Consider the following 22,342-nt stretch of genomic DNA (forward strand, 5'->3'; position numbering starts at 1 on the left):
TGGAGACTGAGCAAATACTTTCCTGTTATAGAAATGCTTAAAGAATGTTGTATACTGTTTAGAAAATAACGAGCCAAGAACTCATAACACACCATCTGCCAAGGCAACCAACAAGAATTGTATGTTAGATGGATATTTATTTATGAAACCCTCACCCAGAGAGATTCAGCCTTGCTTTTAAAATATGAGCAGCTTCTGTAGCTTGACAGTCTTCCTTGTAAACTTCAAAGATTTTTAAAATTGGAAAAACCTTGTCAGCGTTTGGTACATGAATAAGTTACATTTGGATTGAAAACCTTTCTACATTTTGAAAAATCTAGAGGTTTATACCAATAATATTTTGAGAAGTATCTATTTTGAAACATTACATGGGAAATACGGCCACATCACCAAAATAAAGAAGTGGCAGTTTCTGTTGCTCAGACTAGAGTTTATGCTGCTACTGGCCTCTGATGGTACACACAGCAATAACATTTTAGCTCCACAGTGAGAGGGGTGTTCTAAAACCTGATTGAGTTTATACAACAAAGTTCAGATTTTATATTTGTGTTTCTATAAACTCATAGTGAAGAGTCTCAGATTTGTGTTTAGTCATCCAAGAAAAAGTAGTTTCCACTCTTCTTTTGTTCCACATCCTTAAAAAAACCAAAATGAAACAGCATCAGTATATTTCCCATTTAGAACACTTACTGACAAACTAAATTTGAAGAGCTGAAATGAAGTACAAGTTTAAGTAATATAAAGTGAGGATTAAAAGAAGGAAAACAAGCCAACTCTGGCTCTACTTTCCTATCCCACTTTTCAGTTCTGTCTGCTGTACAGCAAAATACTAGAAAGTTCTGTTATTTTTCCACTTCATTGTTTATTTTTCAGGCTATTACTTGCACTAGACAAAACCATGTCTTTAGGGCAGTTTCTCTTACCTTGATTGAGTTGAGTTTGTTTATTCTTGGTCTGTAATTGTTGGGGTCTCTTCTGAAAGTAATTTCGAGCTGAGACAAGAACTTATTCATACCAGCTAAAAGAGTCTGCGGACTTTTAGAAAAAGGGTTGGGAGAGAGAATGGGATTGAGGCTGAATACAGGATTAAATGCAAATAAGTATGATACTCAAGATTATTTCTATTTAGGATTCTAGTTTAATGTTCAAACCTAAGACTTTCAAAAAGCTAGGCCTCTAAGTGGCCTGATTTTCAGAGAAGCAAATCACCCTCAATTCTAAAAAGTCAATATGGATTACAGGCATCAAGAATACCTGGAAGTCAAGTCATTGAGTCCTAAAATGTGATTTTAGACTCCCTATTTTTAAATGGTCAATCTTGAAGATTTTGGTTCTTAATCTTAAGAACAGGATGGGAACTGCCTGTATATACTATACTTGACCATTTATGCAATGACAAACAACATTCATTATTTCCCAACAGTTTCAAAAACACCTGGTAACCTACCCTTGTGCTAATGTAGTCCAGACTATCAATATGAAAAGCTTGAGTGTGTTAGATGCACAATTTTTTTTGACTGTCTTATTTTACAGAACAGATTTTTCAGTGACATTCTGGATTTGTTTTTTGTTAACTGAGTTGCTGGGGTCTTTTCTGAAAGTAATTTTGAGCTGAGACAACAACATATTCACACCAGCCAAAAGACCCAAACACCGAAACAAGATACCATTTCAGCTTTCATCTGTATCAAATTTACTTTGAGAAAAAAATCAAATGCATAAAATAGAAGAATGCACTGGGTATATGTAATGCTCACTGAGCAAAGATTATTAAAATATTTAATGGTTTTCCCCCATAAAAAGCCATTGAACCATCCAGCCATGTTAGAATTATGTACCAGATGCCTTAAAATACTAAAGCAAGATTTGCTTGTCATCAGAGTTAAAGAGGTTTACCCACAACCCCCTTAAAGCACAGACCTTTCACAAACTCACAAATCTGTCCCAGTATGCCCAGTGCTGCAAATGGCTTTGAGGAAAATATTGGTTTCTATGTACTGTTTTGAAATGCTTCCAGCAGGCTTCCCTCCCTCGACCTGCCCTTCTTAGTTCCACAAGATTTTAGCTTTTAACCCATTTTCCCCGCTCCTTTTCCCTTCCTGGAAGGAGACCAAGCCTGACTGGGCTCCCAAGCATAAATGAGCATGGAGTTATATGTAGGGGTGTACCAATAAAGATTTTTTTGGCCAATACCAACGGCCAATTATTAACCATCCATAATCGGTCAATACCAATCTGATGGCTGATATGCAGCCTGGCAGCTTGGAGAGCAGCGTCTGGCCTGCAAGTCTGTGGGGGGAGGGAAGGAGTATTGGGGGGAGGTGGGGGCAGATCAAGGCCCCTGTGGTGAGGGAGGAAGTGGGGTTGGGGCAGGCCGGGGTGAGGTGTCAGGCAGAACCACGGGCAGCTCATCCAGGGGAGGGAGGTGGCTCCTGGCTGCTGTGCACAGAGGCATATAGGGCATGTGCCACTCAGGATGTGTGTGGGGTGAGGGCAAGCTGCCTGCTGTGGGGCTGCACCAACCTCTTCCCAGGGGGGTGCAGGGCCAGGGCTGTGTTCAGGGGAGACAGTGGCGGTGCTGGGAGGGGTGGCTACGGAGAGTGGGGGGCTGCAGCCACCCCAAAATCCACTGTAGCCCCCACCGTAGCTCCCCCTTCCAGCGCTGTTGCTGCCCACCCCAAGTGCAGCCCTGGTCCAGGCCCCAGACCGGAAAGAGGCCAGCACAGCCCCCAAGCCCACAGCAGGCAGCCTGCTCTCACCCTACATGCCTCCCCAGGGGCGCATGCAGCAGTGGGAGCCACCCCTCCACAGAGGCAAACTGTCCACAGCTCCATCCTGCACCCCGTCCCACCTAGGTAGCACCTGCCCCAACTCCAGCCCCCACTCCTTCCCTCACAGTGGAGGCCTCAATCTGCATACCTCCCTCACGCCCCTTCCCCCACCCTCACACTTACCAGAAGGGTGCTGCTCTCCAAGCTGCCAGGCTGCATTCCTGGCTACGCACATGCATGTGGCATTTATCGGTGACATTATCAGCCACATCGGCAAAAAAGCTGATGGCCAATAATGTAAATTTTCCTTTTATTGGTGCTGATACGATATGGACCAGTATATCGGTGCACCTCTAGTTATAAGATCTTCCAAGTTACACCTGGAAGACAATAAATTAAATGATACATATTCCAAGAAGATAAGGAGGTTTGATGGGAGTTTATTGAGGGCATAACTAATTGGTATACACACCACAGTAGTGAAATAGGGTATATCTGCATAGTTATTTGTGTGGTGACTGATAGTCGTTTTTATGTAATTATTACAATGCAACAGTTAGAATACAGTATAATCTGTGTCCTCATAAGCACGTCTTAGTGTTGTTGAGGTCACCGCTGTGGGCATAAACAAACTAGGAGGGTTCTCATAGATCAGTGCAAGTGTAATAAATTCTCATGTTTACAGATCTATAAAGAAGTCACTTAAATTATATGCAGCATGCTTCCCAGACCTTTTGTGAGAGAGAACTGGCTCCCAGAACAACTGTGCACTCAGCTAATTTTAGTTGTCTGGTGGTCAACAATCTTTGTCAGGACAATGTTTTTTTGGCCCCATGAGTTTCTGCAGAACATTTTTAAAAACGAAAGCCTTACAGTCTATGCCTTTCAGTTTTAGAGAAAAATCTAATATGACCCTGATGAAATCTTGTCTGAGTTTGTCTTATACTGGAGAAGTGTTAACTACCTAATCAGCTCAAAACATTTAAAATACTCAAGTTGAACAACAACTTCAGGTGTCAACAGATAACTATATCAGCGCTGTTCATTTTAATAAAAAGATTATTTCTGTGTAGTTAAATCTCCACTTCATTTGTGTTGACCCCTTTATCATTAAAAGCCAAGAAAAAAAATGTAAACACCACCTTACCATAGCTCAAGTCTTAAAACTTAATGAAGCTAGAAGAAAGCAACAGGAAGAACACCATCGCATACTCTAAAGCAGAAACTATTAATCTGCCTCATTTTAGGCTACATCCTTGTTCTGATTTAAAAACAAAACATATATTTGAACAGGGAATTTTTTAAACACTTTCTCCAACTAAATTCATTTCCAAGCCAGGCTGTTGGTATAAAGGTGAAAAAAAACCCCCATAATATTATTTTAGGCCACTATTTATTTACAAGAACTAATTTGTAGCTTTTGTCAGAACTCCAAATTTTAACTATCCAATTTTGCTCTTTAGAAGCCTGTTCAGGATAAAAAATATTGTCACACTGCTTTTATTTATTTATTTATTTATTTTTTTTACAGACACAGCTCACCATTTCCCACCTTTTATTTCCAAAAGTGTGTTAGGTTTAGCGTTGTTACAGCACAGGTAAGTAAAACTGGGGGCTTTTAAAATAATGGCACCCGCGGTTTCACTTGCTTGAATAATGGCTTAGATTGTAGCATACTTTGGTTTGCTGTGCAGCTGACCAAATTGCTTTGGGTGGGGATGCTTTACAGATTATTTTTCTCAATGCTTTCTATGTATTGTCCTTTAATACCCTGCTGGGAAAAGCTAGATAACATTATTCTCTTACCTGTTTGCAACGGTGGTTTTGGATGGAATACCATCAAAGACAATGACACGGTCAGCCAAATAGGTAGCCATGATGAAGTCATGCTCTACCACAAAAGCAGTCTTCTTAGCGTGGAGGACAAAACTGAAAACAGAATAAAGTATTTGAGAGATACATTAATGTGTCTCAAATGAAGAAAAAAAAGAAAAGAAAAAAAAAGGCTATTGACAGTCTCAAAGACTCTTTCCATTCACACTTTACCGTTTGACAACTCTAGCTGCCATCAGACGCTGTTCAGAGTCCAAATAAGCTGAAGGTTCATCAATTAAGTAGACATCAGCAGGCTTACCAAGACAGAGAGCCAATGCAACACGCTGCAACTCACCACCAGACAATGTCTGCACCTATTAGGAGAAATGATATTTAACAATATTTGAGGTATTGGTAAGAATCATAAAACAATGGTATTAAAACACCGGTTCAGGATTAATACCTCTTGATCAATGATGTTTTCTATCTGAAGAGGTTTCATTACATCTGTTACAAATTGTGGATGTGTGTAGGCATCTCGAATCTTTTCATGAAGTAGCTGACGGACACTTCCCTGTTCAAATAGAAAAACTGCCACATCAGTAATTTATAACTGTAATGCAAAAAGAGAAAATAAGGTATTAAGAACAGCTAGCAATTCCAAGACTGAGAATTTTCTCTGTATCTTGTTATGTGGGAACATTTTATATACATACAGTTTATATGCAACAAAAAAACCTAGAGGCTTACTGTGGACTTCGGACTGATTTTCTGTGGCTTGTAACTGACATTTAGGACTGGGACTTCCCCTATAAAGGCATAATAAAGTAGTCAAAAAAACAGTAGCCATCAAAATCAACATTTTCAAAACATGTCTGACACATTAAGCATTACCTCCTTCATCAGGTGTAAGCCTTCCTGCAAGCATTCTGATGAATGTAGTTTTGCCAGTTCCTAAAAGCAAGAGGTCACATTACATAAATCACTTCAGATTCTGGACTAATGTAAAAGTCTAGGGCACATATACATGTGACAGACCTCTGTTCTGATGTGTGCTAATTAGCACGCATTGAAGCAGTCTCTATTAATCCAGTCTGCTGGAGCATGCCAGTTAGTGTGCTCCAGCAGCCTCCACGTCACATGTATTCAGTGTTCCCGCGTTTCAAAATGGTGGTAGGGGCGCTTTAACTAAAGCTCGTTGAACGAGCCTCAGTTAAAGCACTCCCACTGCCACTTTGAAGAGCGGGGATGCTGAATACATGTGATGCTGTGGGTGCTTTAATTAAAGTGGCTCTTAAAGCCCCCACAGCCATCCTGGAGCAAGTGTATAGATGCCTCTGGCGATCAGTTAATACTTTTAACGGTAACATAACTATTTATGTGAAGAGCACAAATCTCTGAAAAAAAGAATTCTTGAAGTGCTTTGTATTTTATTCAGCAAGCACTGAGTCAGTTGTCTGCGGACTGTCACATTGTGCTAGCCCTTTGTTATTTTCAATTGTTAAAATTCCAGTGAAGAATAGAACGTTTTCACAAGGTCACTTTGCCATGTAAGTAACTGTTATAATTCCTACATTAAGAGACCGAAGGATTGCAAAACAAGGTATTAATTCACTATTCAATCTATAGTCTGCTAATTAAACCCCCCCAAATACTACTGATCATTTTAGAAGGAATTCAAGGCAATAAAACTTACCACTCATACCACCATTTTCTTTGTTTACAGTTTATTTTGATGACTCCCATTTTTTAAATTCTTTATAAAAAAGTTCAGTTTGTCTTATTGTGACTGGCTAATAGGTCTATATTCAAGGCTGTGATAAAATATACTAAATCGGTTAAAGAAAGATCATTTTCTAACTACAAACTTAAAAATTTAGTTGTACTTTTTCCCCTCCCACAGTGTATTTATTCAGGATAGTACTGCTCAGAACCCCTTTAACTAAAACACTTATTTAAATAAACGTACCATTTCTGCTGGTTTGGCTAATGCACAGGAGAGTTTAGGATCTGATCCTGCAAGATTCTGAGTTCCCTCAGCCCCCACTACCAGTTGAAACTGACGGTGTCTGACTCCTCATCTTGTCAAGTAACAGGTCAACTCTCATTTTAGAACCCTTGCTTCCATACCCCAACATAGCCTTTGTAATCCCATCTAATATACCAGATTAATTTTCAAAGAGGATACTCACCATTTTCTCCTAGCATCACCATGATTTCAGAGTCAGTGAATTCTCCAGCAACTATGGAAAGTTCAAACTCTCCCATCTTTTTTTTCATTCCTGGGTATTTATACATGCACATCTTCTTAACTTCTTCTTCATTAGCTGTCTCAGCTACTTTAAAAACCAGAGAGGCATCTCGAAATCTTAGATTTTCTGTTGGAACGTAACCATCCAAGAAAATGTTTATGCCTGTAAGAGAAAAGTGGACTATGTTAGTGAGAGTGGGTATAAAAGACTAAAAGTGCACAGATACTTAATACTTTATTATCAATACCAAATTAATCAAAAGGTGGATGATAAGCAAGACTCCCACGTTTTACAGGACATTGTTGCATAATGTGAAATCTAACACACCATATGTTTGAGGGGGACTAGGCATTATGCACCCAGCTAGATAGAAATATCTTTTTATAATCTTTATCAGAATAATCTGAGAATACATTCTGAAAATGTATAACCACTGCCATTTCTCTTCACTTAGTAGGATTTAAATACAAAAGAAAGGGAAACTTTTTAGAATTGTGTCACTGACTAGGAGGAAGCAAACTATTGTGGAATAGCAGTAAAAGGGCATAAATAACTGGCAGACGAATTCTAGAGAGAAAAAGAGTAAGATGGATACTATCCAAGGCTTCTAAACCATACAATAATTGAACTCCATGCTCTATAGCAGGAACGGCCAACCTGTGGTACACATGCCACAAATGGCATGGCACAGACGAGCACAGATGTTTGTTGCCCCAGGGACAAGCAGCAGCAGCACACCCTGTGCTGCTTTACCAGCAGCCTTCCCTGGGTCCTGGGGAGCTATAGCCATGGTGCTCTTGCAACTGGGAGTCTGGATAGCAGCTGGAATATGACTCTCCTGGTCAGGCTCCAGTTTTGGCCACCACATACACTACCGTGCTTTTTTTGGTGTTTATTTTTAACCTCAGGATCTCCCAGGGTCAAAAAAACAAACAAACCACCCTGTGCTGCAAGGAAGCAGTGCAGGGAATACCTGCATGTGCAGCGTGTGGCACCACAGACGGGTTTGCAGCGCCACACAGCGTATGTCTGTGCTCGTCTGGACATGGTGTGCGTGGCATGCAGTGGATCAGGGAGGGGACAACTAGCAAAGTGGTAGAAAGGACAGGAAGCAGAAAACAGCACCAGATGAGGCAGGGAGCAAAGAGAAGAAAGCAGAGTAGCAGATTGGGGAGGGGAAAGGGATTGTAGTAGTACTCAGGGAGGCTGCAGGACTAATTTGTGGCATGCCTGCCAAAAAGGTTGTCCTCCACTGCTTAGGAGCTCCACAGTGTGAATATACTCCCCAACTTTGGAGCTCTATCTTTGCTGAAGTACTGGTGCTCTGCTCCCAAGGAAGCTGGCAGTCTTCAGTAAGCAACTGCCTCTTCTTGCATGAGCGTCTTTCTCTTGCCCAAAACAGTATATTTTTACCCATCTTCCTTTGTTCAAAGCCATAGTTTGGTGACTTTGAGGTTCCCTCTATAGTTGTTTTTGCATGAGAAAGGCACTGAATCTGCATATTCCACTCTATGGTCAAGTGCTCTTACTGCTAAACTATTACATGATGGTGGCCATCTTTTACTACTACGTGCTTTACCTCATCTTCCAGGAATGTCTTAAAAGAAAAAACAATTACAACAATTGTCTGTACAATGAGTAACAAAGGTATGACTTAGAACTAGGTCAGGGCCATGAATTTGGGTTTCAATTAGGAGCAACATGGGTCAGAAAGAGTTACCTTCTCTTACGCTGAAGGGCATAGTGACGACACCATAAGCGCTTGGCACACCATACAGGCAGCAGATAAAGTCAGACAGATAATCTAATACACTTAGATCATGCTCTACAACAATAATATATCTGAAAAATAAAAGTAGTTACGATACTTCAACAAAACTGAGAATATCTACATGGTTTTTCTTGTTTCAAGATAAAAATAGTTAACTAGTATTACTAGAGTCTTACATACGTTACTATTATTTTTTTGAGAATTACTGTGGATTTTTAGTTTTATATTTAACAAAGGATAGAGTTCTAACTGCAGGCAACTTACACATTTTTCAACCTGTCCAAGACACTTAGAAATTAAGCATGACAGCTCTGAAAGTTTATAATACCAGAAGAGAATTATAAACACTGGAAGTGGGGTGAAATTAAGACAAGGAAAATCTAAGATACTAGCCAACTGCCCACCAAGAATGATGGGCGGGGGGGGGCAGGTGGGGACAGAGGCCTGTGTCCGGCTCCGCCCCTGCCTTTGGGGCAGGGCCCACCCCTCCTATCTCCTACTTCGTGGCAGAGCTGGGCCTGCCCCTCGCCCCAACCTCCCCTCCACCATTTCAGGGCCAGGCCCCGCCCCACCCCCAACCTCCCCACTACCTCTTCCGGGCCAGGCTGGGCTCGGTGCCTCCCCCATACCATCCGATTTGGGGCCAGGCTGTGCCCCCCTTTTCTCCTGCTGCCGTTCTGGGGCTGACGCCAGGCCTGCTTCTCCACACCTTCCCCGCCACCATTTCAGGGCTGGGCCACTCTCCCCAATCCTCCACTTCAGGGCCAGCCCGGGCATGCCCCCCCCGCCCCCCTTGCCGCTGTTTCGGGGCCAGGCCCACTCCTGCCATTTCCTCCCCCACCATTGGCCCCAGTCTGCTGCTCCCCGCCCCTTGCCGCCACAGCAAGCCAGCTTCTCTCCCCACTTTGGGCCTGCTGCTCCCCTCCCCACCGCCATGTTGGCCTGGGCCCACTGTTCCCTCCCCTTCCTTTCCCCCCTGCATTGGGAGGGAGTAGTGCAGGAGAGAGAGGGGGCAAGGCCAGCAGCACTAGCCTCAGCCCCCACTTCCATATTCGCCACCAGCGCTGCTGGCCTCACCCCTCCACCCCCCTCATAGGGCCCCGCTCCCCGGCTGCCACCTCCAAAGAGCAAGGGTGGGGGGAGGCCCCCACTCCACCTGTTCCGTGGCCGCCACCCCCCTGCTCTGTCCCACGTCCCCCACCACCATGGCAGCACTCCGCCACCTTCTGTCCGAACGCTGTATTCTCACTCTGATGGGTTGTTTCCATCAGCCAATCAGAGTGCAAATAAAGTGTTATGGACAGACAATGGCTCTTATAATACTAGAATTATTAGGAAAAGTCTTATCAACAGTATGATCTATGGAATAGCTTCTAGAAGTCCTATTGCTCAAGGCATTTAAAACTAAATTAAATGACGCACATTAGAAAAACATACTATAAGGAATAATCTACACTGGGAAAGAGACTGATGGGACAATTCTGCCACCAATGAACTGCAATCTTATGTTATGAGTATATTAAAAGTTTATTTACCTGTCTGGGTTTATCAGAGATCGAATAGTAATGGCAGCCTTCAGACGCTGTTTAACATCTAGGTAGCTAGAAGGTTCATCAAACATGAAGCTATCCCAAAAGAGAGAGTAGAAAGTACTAATAAATATAAAAGTTTAACAGAGCAAACTTTTGCTTTCCATAACAGCCACTTAAAATTTAAGTGGTAGAAAATTCACATTTCTCCACTCCAAATAATATTTTGGAAGGATAGTTTTACTACGTACACGTACCTTAATTCTTCTGGCCACTATGTAAGGTTGCTAAATAATTTAAGTTAAATATTCCTTTGCTAAAAATTCTGATAAAGCTATCCAAAGTTGACTCTTTCTGTCTAACAATCTGTTTTGAATTACATGCACTAAAATCTAATTGAGTTTAAATTTAAACAGCTTTGTGCATTCCAAAGTGCAAAAATACTAGTGTTAGGATTAGAATATGGAGGCTGCCACACAAAGCAGAGGCCTCTGGAATTTAGGCAGGGGATAAGAGAGTAAGGAAGAGCAGCAATTACTATGGAAGATACCCACACACTAGTTGTGGGCTTGATATAATACATCATTGAGAAAAATGTTTTTAATACTTCAAAAAATATCACCAGCGCTGTTTCTTCCTGCTCTCCTTCCTCCCCCCATAAAACTATTGGCTCTCAATATTAATACTGAATTATAAGACCAGAACCTGAGACAGCTTCCTGGGAATGAAGATGCAATAGAAAAATCAAACATACATGTCAGCCTTCTGAATACAAACAACAGCACAAGCAAATCTCTGAAGTTCTCCTCCTGAAAGGTCCTCAACATTCCTTTCTTTTAGATGGGTTAAATCTGCAAAGATGTGTTACGTACAAATTAAAAGCTATAATAAACATCCAACTTGGAGATGAAATTTATTGTAAAAAATGGTGAAAAATCTGCTCATACATAATATGTATTTACTACATGGGGATCACAATACTGCCAGAAAAAGCAAGATATATTAGCAGCAACATTAAGTGACAAGGATTTTTTTGGTGGTATCCTTTATTGGATGAGCTGTGTAAATGGGAAAAATGGGAGACAAAGTTTTATGGCTACAAAATCACAACAATCCTGGCTGAAAAGTAGAGTTTTTCACTTTGCAGGGTCAATTCAGAGGGCTGGAAGGGGGTGGTTATTTGGATTAAAAGATCTTTTCCAAACAATCCAGAAGCTTCCCAGACCCTACAGCTGCTCAGTGAAACCGCTGTTCTTGCCAGTTTTCCTGCTATTCTAGCAGGGAAGAGAACAAGGCAGCTCATTTAAGTAAGTTGCTGTAAGGAACTCCCAGGACCTCTGCCTCCAGTACAGACCTGAAAGAACTCGCTCTCTTTGTTTTGGCAGAATCCAAACATTTTGGCATCAAGGAACTGCCATTTTCGATTAAGTTGATTCACTGGAAATTTTCTAACCAGTTCTGTGCGTCATCCCAGGCAAATTCACCACAGCACAGCTACAAATGCGCGCACACAGACGCTTCCATACAAAAAGCATTTGAAAGCTGAGGATTCTTAAATATTTAATATTTTTTAGTTCCAGTGGAAGACAGAGGGTGCTAAAATATGGTCAGATTTGATTAGGCACAGATAGCAGATGTAAATTTAAATTAAACAAAGTCAAACTCTTTATAACTTCCTAGCTTTAAACACAAATGCATTAAAACATGGGTAGACACGACACGGACTGAAGGTTGCCAATGCCATTGTATTAGTGTTCGTGCTAATGTATTAGTGCTCATGACTGGAATTTTTCGAGTAATGCAAATTACTCAAAACTTTTTTTAAAGTGACTTCCTGAGCAATAGGAAGTTACTTACCAAGCTGCTGGCACACAACAGTCTGTGTCTCAGTTTCATCCTTTCTGTCCAAAATAGACCCCACTGTTCCCTGCCATGATAAATGTAAGAATCAAAGCTTTTAACATTTAATGGTTTCAGATGCCAGCAGATAAAATTTCTCAGTAAAAATCTTTGTATTTTTATGAAATAATGAAGGGAGGCACGTCATGTTTTCCCTGCCAACTGAAGAAGTTTCTTACCTTTGCAGCCTTAGGGATCTGGTCCACATACTGAGGTTTAATGATGGCTTTGAGGTCATCTTCCAGGATTTTGGTAAAGTAATTTTGCAACTCTGATCCTCGAAAGTAAGTCAAGATTTCCTGCCAATCAGGTGGATCCTATAGAGATATCAGATATTTAACCATTTGACCATGTAATAATACGTGTATTTCTAAAAGCAAATCACAACGCTCATATTTGAAGAATACAAAATCAACACACTAGGACTGGACTTCAGATATATGCAGTAACAACAAAACAAATGGCAAAAAGCCACTACTTCAGTTACTATGCTTTCTTTCCAATAGACATAAAAAATCTAGGTTAGTACAAGGATCTCTATTACTTTTATCTTTCAGGTGTGTTACATCCCTAACTTTTGGCAGCTGAAACTCACAGTATCTTTAGAAACAAAGTGAAAAGAATGCAAGTAGTATGCTATCACTTGCTTTAATAAACCAGTATCTGAAAACAAACCACACCGGAATAGGCAATTCTATAATTGATTGCTTCCACAAATTAAAAATTGCATACTATCTGGCCAGCCAACCCCAACACAAAAGCTTGCCTCATAAAATAGCACTTGCAGAAAAGAGACAAGAAAAACTGGTCTGCTTTTATGTCCCAATAGACATTTGTCAGGCATGAAAACGAGAGAGGAAAGTTTGGAAATAAAAGGAAGAAAACACCAGGAGGAGGGGTAAATTATGAAATTAAAAAACCCCAACCTTCTAGAGTAGACAGGGACTCAGATTTAGGACTCCCCTGGTCTCATTTTAGGTAGTGTGAAACTCTGTATTGTGCTTAAATACCAAATTATAAGTGCATTGTAATTTTTATAAAACATTAAACTGAACATGGGGCTTATGGGTTTAGATCTCAAGTGTTCAACACCTGGCGTGTGGACCAGATCTGGTCCCTGCAATGTCATCTGGCCTCCAGGGCTCCCCATGGGTCTGAATAATTTGGTGGGGAGGAAGGGGGAAGTATAGGGGGAGTGGCTGCACTGCTTCCCTGCTGCCAAATTTTCAGACCTATGGGAGCCCCATGAGCCAGACAGCAAGATCCTGTTCGCAGCAGGGTGGCTTGAGGCTTTAGAGGTGCAGTACCAGGACTCAATCCCAACCACGGAGAGCTGATCCACGTGCACTGGACCAAGATGGCATGGGACCGGATGCAGCCAGTGGACTCGCTCTGTGCCACTCATTTGGCTTGCGGGGCCAAAACATTGAGCAGCATTGTTTTAGGTGAGTTGCTCGTTTGTGTGGAAGACGGATTAAAAACCTGTGCATCCTGGGAAAGAACTAAAGTCCAAACCAAAGAATGATCATTTTACTTATTCAAGAAAACAGAGTTATTACAAACAAAAAAACCAAACAAACACACATGCTAAAAATGTGTAGGAAACTTGTGAATACATTAATTATTCTGCTGGGTAGAGAACCGCATATTTATTTTTTTTGTAACCTGCTATGATTCTTCTGTTATAAACAAGTTGTTATCAAGTTTCTTTCAAATGAAGTAGAAAATGTTAAAGTTTGACCATATTTTCTCTTTCACGGGAGAGGGAGAAAAATTGGGCCTACAATTTCAACTGGATCTGTTTAGCATAAAAAGGCAGTTGTCACTTCCTACCTAGACTTTAACAGTGGTCATGGAAATCAGCATCTTACGTAAAAATGGTATTTATTGGATCCCGTACTTGTATAGTGTTGATTTTTACTTTTCTATTATCTCTAATTATTTTCACTTCCAAAAGACAAAAAGCCTAGGCAGAGAAAGAGATCCATGCATTCATTTCACTTTCTTGATGTACAGTTTTATTGATATCCAAAGTATCAGCAGCCTCAGATGAAGAGTGGCAGCCCTCAAGCTGTACAGATGAATGTCTGAAAAGAGATACTACCAAGTTTACTAGTATCTAGACCACCTAGAAGCATGAGAGAGTTCAGCACGATCAGAACTTATTTTTAAAAGTTTCAATGTAGAAAACTCCATCAGCTCTTGGTTATCCTGGGAAGTCTATGTGAGCACTACAAACATATACTTGGAAAATGAAAGTCAAGAGAATGTCTTGAATTATTCCCAAAATGTCCCCATCATTCTGAAGAGCCAGAAGTGGAAATCACAATTAAAAGCGATTAGTAAAAAAGTGCAGGTGCCATTCAACGAACACTTGATATGAAGTGTTCTATTGCCTAGCTTAGCAGCAATTCTACGATTCTATGTTCTATGAAACCTTAATGGAAATGCGAAAGCTGGAGAAAAAAACCTAGCAATCTGAAAAAGCCCACAAAACACTCTTTAGGAACAAAAAGAGAAACATAACTTTAATAGGAACCAGATTTCCAATCTCAATCTTTCCGTGAGTTCTATTTTTATCTGTCTTAATAGATTAATTTTGTTAAAAAAACAAACAAACAAAAAAAACCAAAAAACCCATTAAAAAGTGGGTGTGTTTTGATGATGTAGAAGGACTTTGGCTGTTAAGAGTTTGATTATCTTTGCAAGATCACTTGCATGAGAGCAAAAATTCAAAGTGGAAAAAAATCTATCTTAAAATACTACTATCAATAAAATCATGATCTTCAATTTTCTACCAATACATACATCGTATTTTCCAAGGTTTGGCTTCTGTTTTCCTGCTAAAATTTTCAAGGCAGTTGATTTTCCAATACCATTGGTTCCAACTAATCCCAGTACTTCACCTGGACGGGGAATAGGCAACCTGTAAATATGCAATGTAAAACCAGGTGAATGCAACAAGATATTGATACCACCAAAGTTAAAACTTGCTGATTGATTTAACTCATTTCATGGCATTTCCATATCAATAAACACTTCACATTAATCAAAGAAAATAATACACCAGCAGGGAGTGGGGGTGGGCATGACTGGACATTAAAAACTATTAATTGCAAATTTCAACTGCTAATTTACTTCTCATCTTCTTTCAAAGAGAATTATTTTGAAGTGACACAATATACTCCAGTGGTCGGCAACCCCTGGCATGTGTGCTAAGCATGGTATGCGAGGCCATTTTGCTCGGCATGCCACTGCCAGCCCCAGCTCTGGGTAGCTGCTGCCAGTCATGGAGCCTGGGCTGCTCTCAGCGGGGCTTGCAGCTGCCTGCTGGGAGCAGTCCGGGCTCCCAGCTGGCAGCAGCTACCCAGAGCTGGGGCCAACTGCAGCTGGGAAGCTGCAAACAGCTGTCAGGCTCCAGAGCCCTGGCATCAGCTCTGTATCAGCGCGTGCACGCGTGCCTTGAAGCGGGCAGTGGGGGGAGGGGCCTGGGGCAGCGCAACCCTGGTCTCTCCCCCCCTCCTGGCACAGAGATGGCGACTGGGCTCCGGAACCTGGCACAGCTGTTTGTAGCCAGCCTGGGCTCTGGGCAGCTGCAGCAAGCAGGCTGCAAACAGCTGCATCGGGCTCCACAGCTCCGGCATAAGCTCCATGCTGGCGGTGACTGCATGGGTGTTGTGAGGGTAAGTTCACTGATGTCTACAAGAAGCTGATGTCCTGTGGTGAGGAGTAAAAGAAACATTCACTAGCAGGATGCCCCACTCCTAGAAGTGTCTATATTAGGGCTAGGTATATTTTATTTACGATGTTTTACACTGACCCTCCTGTACTCAGACAAAAATATGCCAAAAGACAAACTCAAGACTTCGGTCACAGACTTATTAGATTACTGCAAGAGAAGTTCAGGATGACATTCTTTTGAAAACTTAGCCATCAGGTAAGCTGATAACTTTAAGCCTTAATACAACAGTAAAGACAGGCTGCAGATAAAAAAAATCCTAAAAACATAGCTTGTGCCGAGGTATGGATATCAAATTGAGTACATCACACCATTTTCACTAATGTGGACTGATATATCCAGGTGCTTATGTGCATTGGATGATCATTTAAAATTGGCAACTGTAAAAAGTTTACTTGGGGAGGGAGGAGCAATGAAGATGGCAAACAACAGACAAACAAAAAACCCACATGTACCTGTGAAGTTTGAAGGCATTGGCACAATATCGGTGTGTTGTTTCTTTCTCCAGGTTGCTAGGTAAGTTAACAATTGACAAAGCTCCAAAAGGACATTTCTGCAAGTTAAAAACAAATACTTTACTCCAATAGAACACACTTGTCCTTTTGAAAATGAGCTCTATACCTTTTCATTCAACATTAAGTATCTGACAATCTAAAAACTGAATCTATATTTTAAGGTAGAGTACATTACACTAATTCTTATCTCCACTTTTAAACTGTTCCTTAATAAAGGATATATTTTTAAAGGAGATAAAAAAAACCTCTTTACCTTAATGCAGATACCACAACCAATACAAAGCGTTTCAGAAATCCATGCTATTTTACTCTGTGCTGTGACTTCTATGCATAGTTTCCCTGTTAAAAAAAAAGAAAGAAACTAAACAAACAATGTTAATATAAGACTCAATGTAGATAAATCAGGTTTCCTGGAGATGGCATTATCACTGAAAACTGTGTAGATATCTTGCAGCAACTGGTATTTCTTAGCATGATTACTATACACAATTTGCATTTTAAATGATACTTGGCCTCTCTCAATTCCCTAATTTATGAAGAGAGAGCCATTCTCTAATAGTAATCTCTAAGGGAAACATAAGGGAAATACACGTTATTTAATCTCTCTCCATTATTTTAAAATGCTTCAATGTATTTCTTACCCATTCGAACCACAGGACAGCTCTTTTTGCACTCCTGGCGGCATTTCTTTGGCTTACATTTGTCATGATTGACAATAGCTATTCTTGTTAACTTGTCAGCCATAATGCACAATTTAGGTTTTTAATATTCCAGTTAGTGATTTCAGGGAAGAGGAAGCAGACACTTCAAGGTCTAAAAAAAAAAAAAAAAAAAAAAAGAAAGAAAGAAAGAAAGAAAGAAAACAGTCACTACCATTAGTATGGAAGACTGCATCAATCTAAAATTACTAACAAAAGTTCACAGATATCCAAATGAACCTACTCTCAACTGTTTCTACAGTCCACTGAACAAATTGAAGGAAAAAAACTAAATATTGGCAGTATTAACATAGTAATATTGCAGAATAACTTCACACACATTTCCATTTCGTAATCATTTTCTCCATTATAAACTAAAGCCAATAAGAAATCTGCAAGTGCACACTTTTTAGTGCACCTCTATCTACAAGTATAACGTATCCATTCTACAGTATACTTGTTTAAGCTTGCAAGAATGCGTTAAAGCCACACTATGAATATAATTCTGACAATTACTATGACAGCATGAACCTTTTGTGATCCAGATTTGAATACTGCTTGTCAGAATATCCATGTATGCCACTGTGTATTTAATCAACTGTCAAAGGAAAATTGTGGAGAGCGAGACAGAGTGAGCATGTGCACGATCAGTTACATGAACATCAAGGTCAGCTTGATGCTTTGATTTTAAGAGTTGAAATTATATCTGAATTATAGGAGCTACACTGACATACTGTATTTTCTATGCTGTTAGTGACCCAATGACCTCTCTCTAACAGGTGGTAGGTAGTGTTGGAACCATCAAAACCTGGGAAAGAGCCATAAACATTACATTGCACTAGAGATAGGAAATCAACTACAGTAAAACAAATAAGAATCCTAAATCTGGGTAAGTAAAAGAGGAATGGCTTTTACACCTTTTTTTCAAACAGGCTTGCAATTTGTCTACAAATATATTCTGATAACAGACCTCATCTTTAAGGACTTCTACTACCTTCCAATTTAAATATATAATAAGGCTGAATTACGTGGTCATCAATATTTTACAAGATGTTACTAGCAGAAGAAGACAGAGTGGAATAATGGCAGTCATGATTACTTGCTGGGATTAAGAGTATAAATACCACTCTTTTAAATGGTATTGGTGCTTGAAAAAAGGCTTTAACATATTTAAAGTAGGTCAAAATTTGGGTCTATATTGCATGTCTATCTTTCTTCAGGTGAAAATATACAAGTCTTTCCAGTTACAGTGTAATATTGCTGAGTATCAAGGATAGAGTGGTTTTGGCTCTGCAGAGAAATTAGTAATTCAAAGCCATTTCAAAATTCTGATTCAATAGTCATACTCCAATAATTTTAGAGAGGCCAGTAAGAAATTGTAATGCATTATCAGTTTTTCAAAATCTTAGTACCACAAACTGTTGAAACAGTATTCAAACAAAACATTAGCAGAGTCCCTCAGCCCAAGAGAAAGATGTCACTAATTCATATTAAAGAAATATAGTCTAATATAGTATAGAATTATAATACTATAGGGTAATATGGTATATCACCCTACAAGCCTATTTTAGGGAATTCCCAAAACACATTATAGGAGGATTTAAACTACTTATTGCCATTATATGCAGAGAAGATCTGATCTACTGAAACATGGGGTAACGTGCACATGGTGCATATTAAGTTCATAAGTGAGTATGGAGAAGAACAAGGTTTTGTGGGGATGACATATGGAGGATATTGTATACAACGTTTTAACCTGTGTCCCATATTCTGAAGGGAAGAACTCCATCCACGGCTGCTGAAAGAATTGGCCAGTGTCATAGCCAAGCCACTGGCACAGATATTCGAGCACTTGTGGTGCTCCGGCCAGGTCCCTGAGGACTGAAGAAGGGTCAACGTGGTGCCCGTTTTCAAGAAAGGGAGAAGGGATGAGCCGGGTAACTTTAGACCAGTCAGGCGTACCTCTATTCCTGGGAAAATGCTAGAGAAAATAATCAAAGAACACGTTTGTGCAGGCCCAGCAGGGGAAACAATGCTGAGGGGAAACCAGCATGGGTTTGTCACAGGTAGATTCTGCCTGACAAACCTTGTAGCCTTCTATGACCAGGTCCCACACTGCCTGGATGTGGGAGCCAAGGCTGATGTCATCTTCCTGGACTTTAGGAAGCCCTTCGACACAGTTTCGCACCCTATCCTCATTAGGAAGCTAGCAGACTGTGGAGTGGATGCCTACACGGTCAGGTGAGTGGCCAACTGGCTTAGGGACCGCACCCAGAGTGGTGGTGGATGGTTCCTTCTTGGCCTGGAGGGAGGTGGGCAGTGGGGTCCCACAGGGTTCGGTTCTTGGACTGATATTATTTAATATCTTCAGCGATTTGGACGAGGGTGTGGAGAGCACCCACCCCAAGTTCGCTGATGATACCAAGTTATGGGGCAAAGTGAGTACACCGGAGGGCAGGGAGCTGATTCAGGCCGACCTGGACAGGTTGGATCAATGGGCAGAGAGAAATAGGATGCAATTTAATAAAGATAAATGTAAGGTACTCCACCTGGGAAGGAGGAATCCCCAGCATACCTATAGGTTGGGGAGTGTCCTTCTCAGCAGCTTGGAGGCAGAGATGGATCTTGGAGTCATAACAGACTCCAAGATGAACATGAGCCAGCAGTGTAACGAGGCCATCAACAAGGCCAGTCGCACCCTGTCATGTATTAGCAGGTGCATGACTAATAGAACAAAGGAGGTGATGCTCCCCCTCTATGCAGCACTGGTCAGGCCGCAGTTGGAGTACTGTGTCCAGTTTTGGGTGCTACACTTCAAGAGGGACGTGGAGAATCTGGAGAGGGTCCAGAGGAGGGCCACTCACATGATTAGTGGCCTGCGTGATAGACCCTACGGGGGGAGGTTGAGCTGAATCTCTTCAGCCTTCACAAGAGACGGCTGAGGGGAGATCTTGTGGCCACCTATAAATTTATTAGGGGAGGTCAACGGGGAACAGGGGATGCGCTGTTTACTAAGGCGTCCCAGTGAGTGACTGGGAATAACGGGTGTAAACTAGTAGAGAGTGGATTTAGGTTAGATATTAGGAAGAAATTTTTCACAGTAAGGGTGGCCAGGATCTGGAATGAGCTTCCAAGAGAAGTGGTGCTATCACCTAGCTTGCAGGTCTTCAAGAAGAGGCTAGATAGTCACCTGGCTGCAGTCATCTGACCTCGGTCCTCTTTCCTGCCAGGGGCAGGGGGTCAGACACAATGATCCATTGTGGTCCCTTCTGACTCTACAATCTATCAATCTATGAAGGGGTGGGGGAGAAGACACCTTTAGTTTCTAGGGGGTCCATGACCATAGCCTCTACAGGTGGCAATTTTATTCTGGCAAGGAGCCAGAACAACCAGTTCAGGTTACAGGCAGGTGAGCATTATATTCTGGTTGCTGCCCAGCTGCAGCACAGCTAAAGCTCCCCTCTGCTGAAGCCCACAGTACTGTGCCACATAGGCAGAGCTCCCATTCCACAGGAGACCCAGGCATCAGACTGTGGCACAGCACAGAGCATGGAGGGTCCCTGTATCCCAAAGGCACAGCTTTGCAGGCCCCAAGTGCTTGACAACCCCTTCTCTAAGCAGTAGCAGGGGCAGAAATAACGATGGTGCTGGTACCTTGAAGTAATTCTAGATTCCAAGCTCTTTGGTTAAGGTAGTTTGGAGCTTGTTTTTCAAATAGTAGACATTCTTTCCAATGGTTAACCGTAAATTTTTAAAATGAACGCTCTAATGATATTGTTGTGTACAGCACCTTCTGTTTCAGTTTGACAGCTTTAGATACACTAACCCAGCGGGACCCAGCCTTTTTGGCAGCTGTGTCACAAATTAGACCCAAACCCTTACGGAATGCCGTTCAGATTCCCTTCACCTCCTGATGTGATGCTATGCTTCTTACCCTGTACTTCCTGTCTGATCCATTGCTCTATTTACTGCTTACTTGCCCTATCTGCCATTGTGCTCCCTGTCTCCTACCTAGTCCACCACATGCCACACACACAAGCTGTCCATGCCACCTGTGGCATGAATAACATCAACTGACCACCCCTGCATTAAGCAATACTTCATACACCAAACTTAAAAGGGGGTATATATAAACTACACTTAATTTGGTGGGCAAGATTCTTTGAGTAGATGTGGTATCTTTTATTTGTCCAACTGAGTAGATGGGGGGGAAAAAAGAAAAAAAAAAATCGGCAAACTTTCAGGTGCAGTCACCCTTCTTCAGGCACAGGAAGTCTCTGCTTAATTTGGTTGCATTTGATTGGAAAGTCTTAAGTATCTTGAATAAAGATTGGTTGGTCTCAAGACAAACTCTGGAGTTCTCAGCCAACTGAACAGTTAAGCATACTGCATGAAATTGCTATTAAGTATATTATCTCTAGTTATTGTGAACTTTGGCAAACCAGTATGTGTAAGCATCTACTTACTTGGAATTTCCCCTTTTTGTTGGTTTGGAAAACGGAAAGCATTTTTATTTAAACTGCATTAACCACACAACCATTAAATAAATTACATTTAAGAGCCATCCTCAAGAAAGTTTATCCACAGACTGAAGTGGTGAGGGAAGAACTAAATGAAAAATAAAAAATTTCTGTTGCCAGCCACAGTTAATTCCTGACAACACTATTCATTTCAAGTCAAAAGCTTCTCACTTCCTCTAATAACTAATCTACCCTAACGTGATCACTAAAACACAAACCTAAAAATTGGAATGTAAAATGCTTGTGGCTAGTCATATCTGAACAATGCTCATGAGCCACAGATGTAACTTCTTTTCCTTAAATCATGGACAAAAAAACCCCATTTTTCTTAAAACAGAATTATAAGCAAACTACAGTACCCTACCAAAGTTTATGCAACATAAACTTAGTTCAGTATAGTTCAGTAGTGGGGGTACTACTATCTAAAAAGCTTGCAGTTGGATACACCTAGAGTTGTTACAGATGCACAAAATAGATATGACCAATTGCAGTGGATTACATTGAATGTCTTATAGAAAAGTTTTAACAAGGCTTAACAGAATGCGGTTAATATTTATTACAATGGAGAGAATATACACTTGGTGGAGACTGAAAACTGCACGAAGACAGGACTATGCAATTATGCATTAAGAAAAGGACAGACCTATCAGAACTGATCATATTGTGTTTACTTTACAAAAAACAAATATTTACTTAGTGGAAAGTGCATCCACTAGTAGAAGTGTTCATTACTAAGGGTGCACCGATAAAGATTTTTTGGGCTGATACTGATGGCTAATTATTGACTAGCCATATCGGCTGATACCAATCTTATTTCTGATATGCAGCCTAGC

At 41.0% G+C, this 22,342-nt stretch overlaps 1 protein-coding gene across 2 annotated transcripts in view; it reads right to left on the reverse strand.

Moving 5' to 3' along the window:
• Positions 1-115: 115 nt before the first annotated feature.
• Positions 116-22,342, reverse strand: part of ABCE1 (ATP binding cassette subfamily E member 1) — a 26,032-nt gene continuing 3,805 nt past the window's right edge. For both annotated transcript variants that reach the window (XM_006023732.3, XM_006023731.3), the window contains exons 2-18: positions 16,933-17,104; positions 16,545-16,630; positions 16,232-16,329; positions 14,846-14,963; positions 12,217-12,354; positions 11,996-12,065; positions 10,893-10,989; positions 10,145-10,234; positions 8,559-8,680; positions 6,779-7,000; positions 5,481-5,540; positions 5,337-5,395; positions 5,050-5,160; positions 4,818-4,960; positions 4,578-4,700; positions 924-1,035; positions 116-635 (exon numbers count right to left, since the gene is read on the reverse strand). In XM_006023732.3, the coding sequence (XP_006023794.1) occupies positions 588-635; positions 924-1,035; positions 4,578-4,700; positions 4,818-4,960; positions 5,050-5,160; positions 5,337-5,395; positions 5,481-5,540; positions 6,779-7,000; positions 8,559-8,680; positions 10,145-10,234; positions 10,893-10,989; positions 11,996-12,065; positions 12,217-12,354; positions 14,846-14,963; positions 16,232-16,329; positions 16,545-16,630; positions 16,933-17,035 (1,800 nt within the window). In that variant the 5' untranslated portion in view covers positions 17,036-17,104 and the 3' untranslated portion in view covers positions 116-587. The remainder of the gene's footprint in view (positions 636-923; positions 1,036-4,577; positions 4,701-4,817; positions 4,961-5,049; positions 5,161-5,336; positions 5,396-5,480; positions 5,541-6,778; positions 7,001-8,558; positions 8,681-10,144; positions 10,235-10,892; positions 10,990-11,995; positions 12,066-12,216; positions 12,355-14,845; positions 14,964-16,231; positions 16,330-16,544; positions 16,631-16,932; positions 17,105-22,342) is intronic.

Source organism: Alligator sinensis, unplaced genomic scaffold (assembly GCF_000455745.1).
Source record: "Alligator sinensis unplaced genomic scaffold, ASM45574v1 scaffold169_2, whole genome shotgun sequence".
Lineage (NCBI taxonomy): Eukaryota > Metazoa > Chordata > Crocodylia > Alligatoridae > Alligator > Alligator sinensis.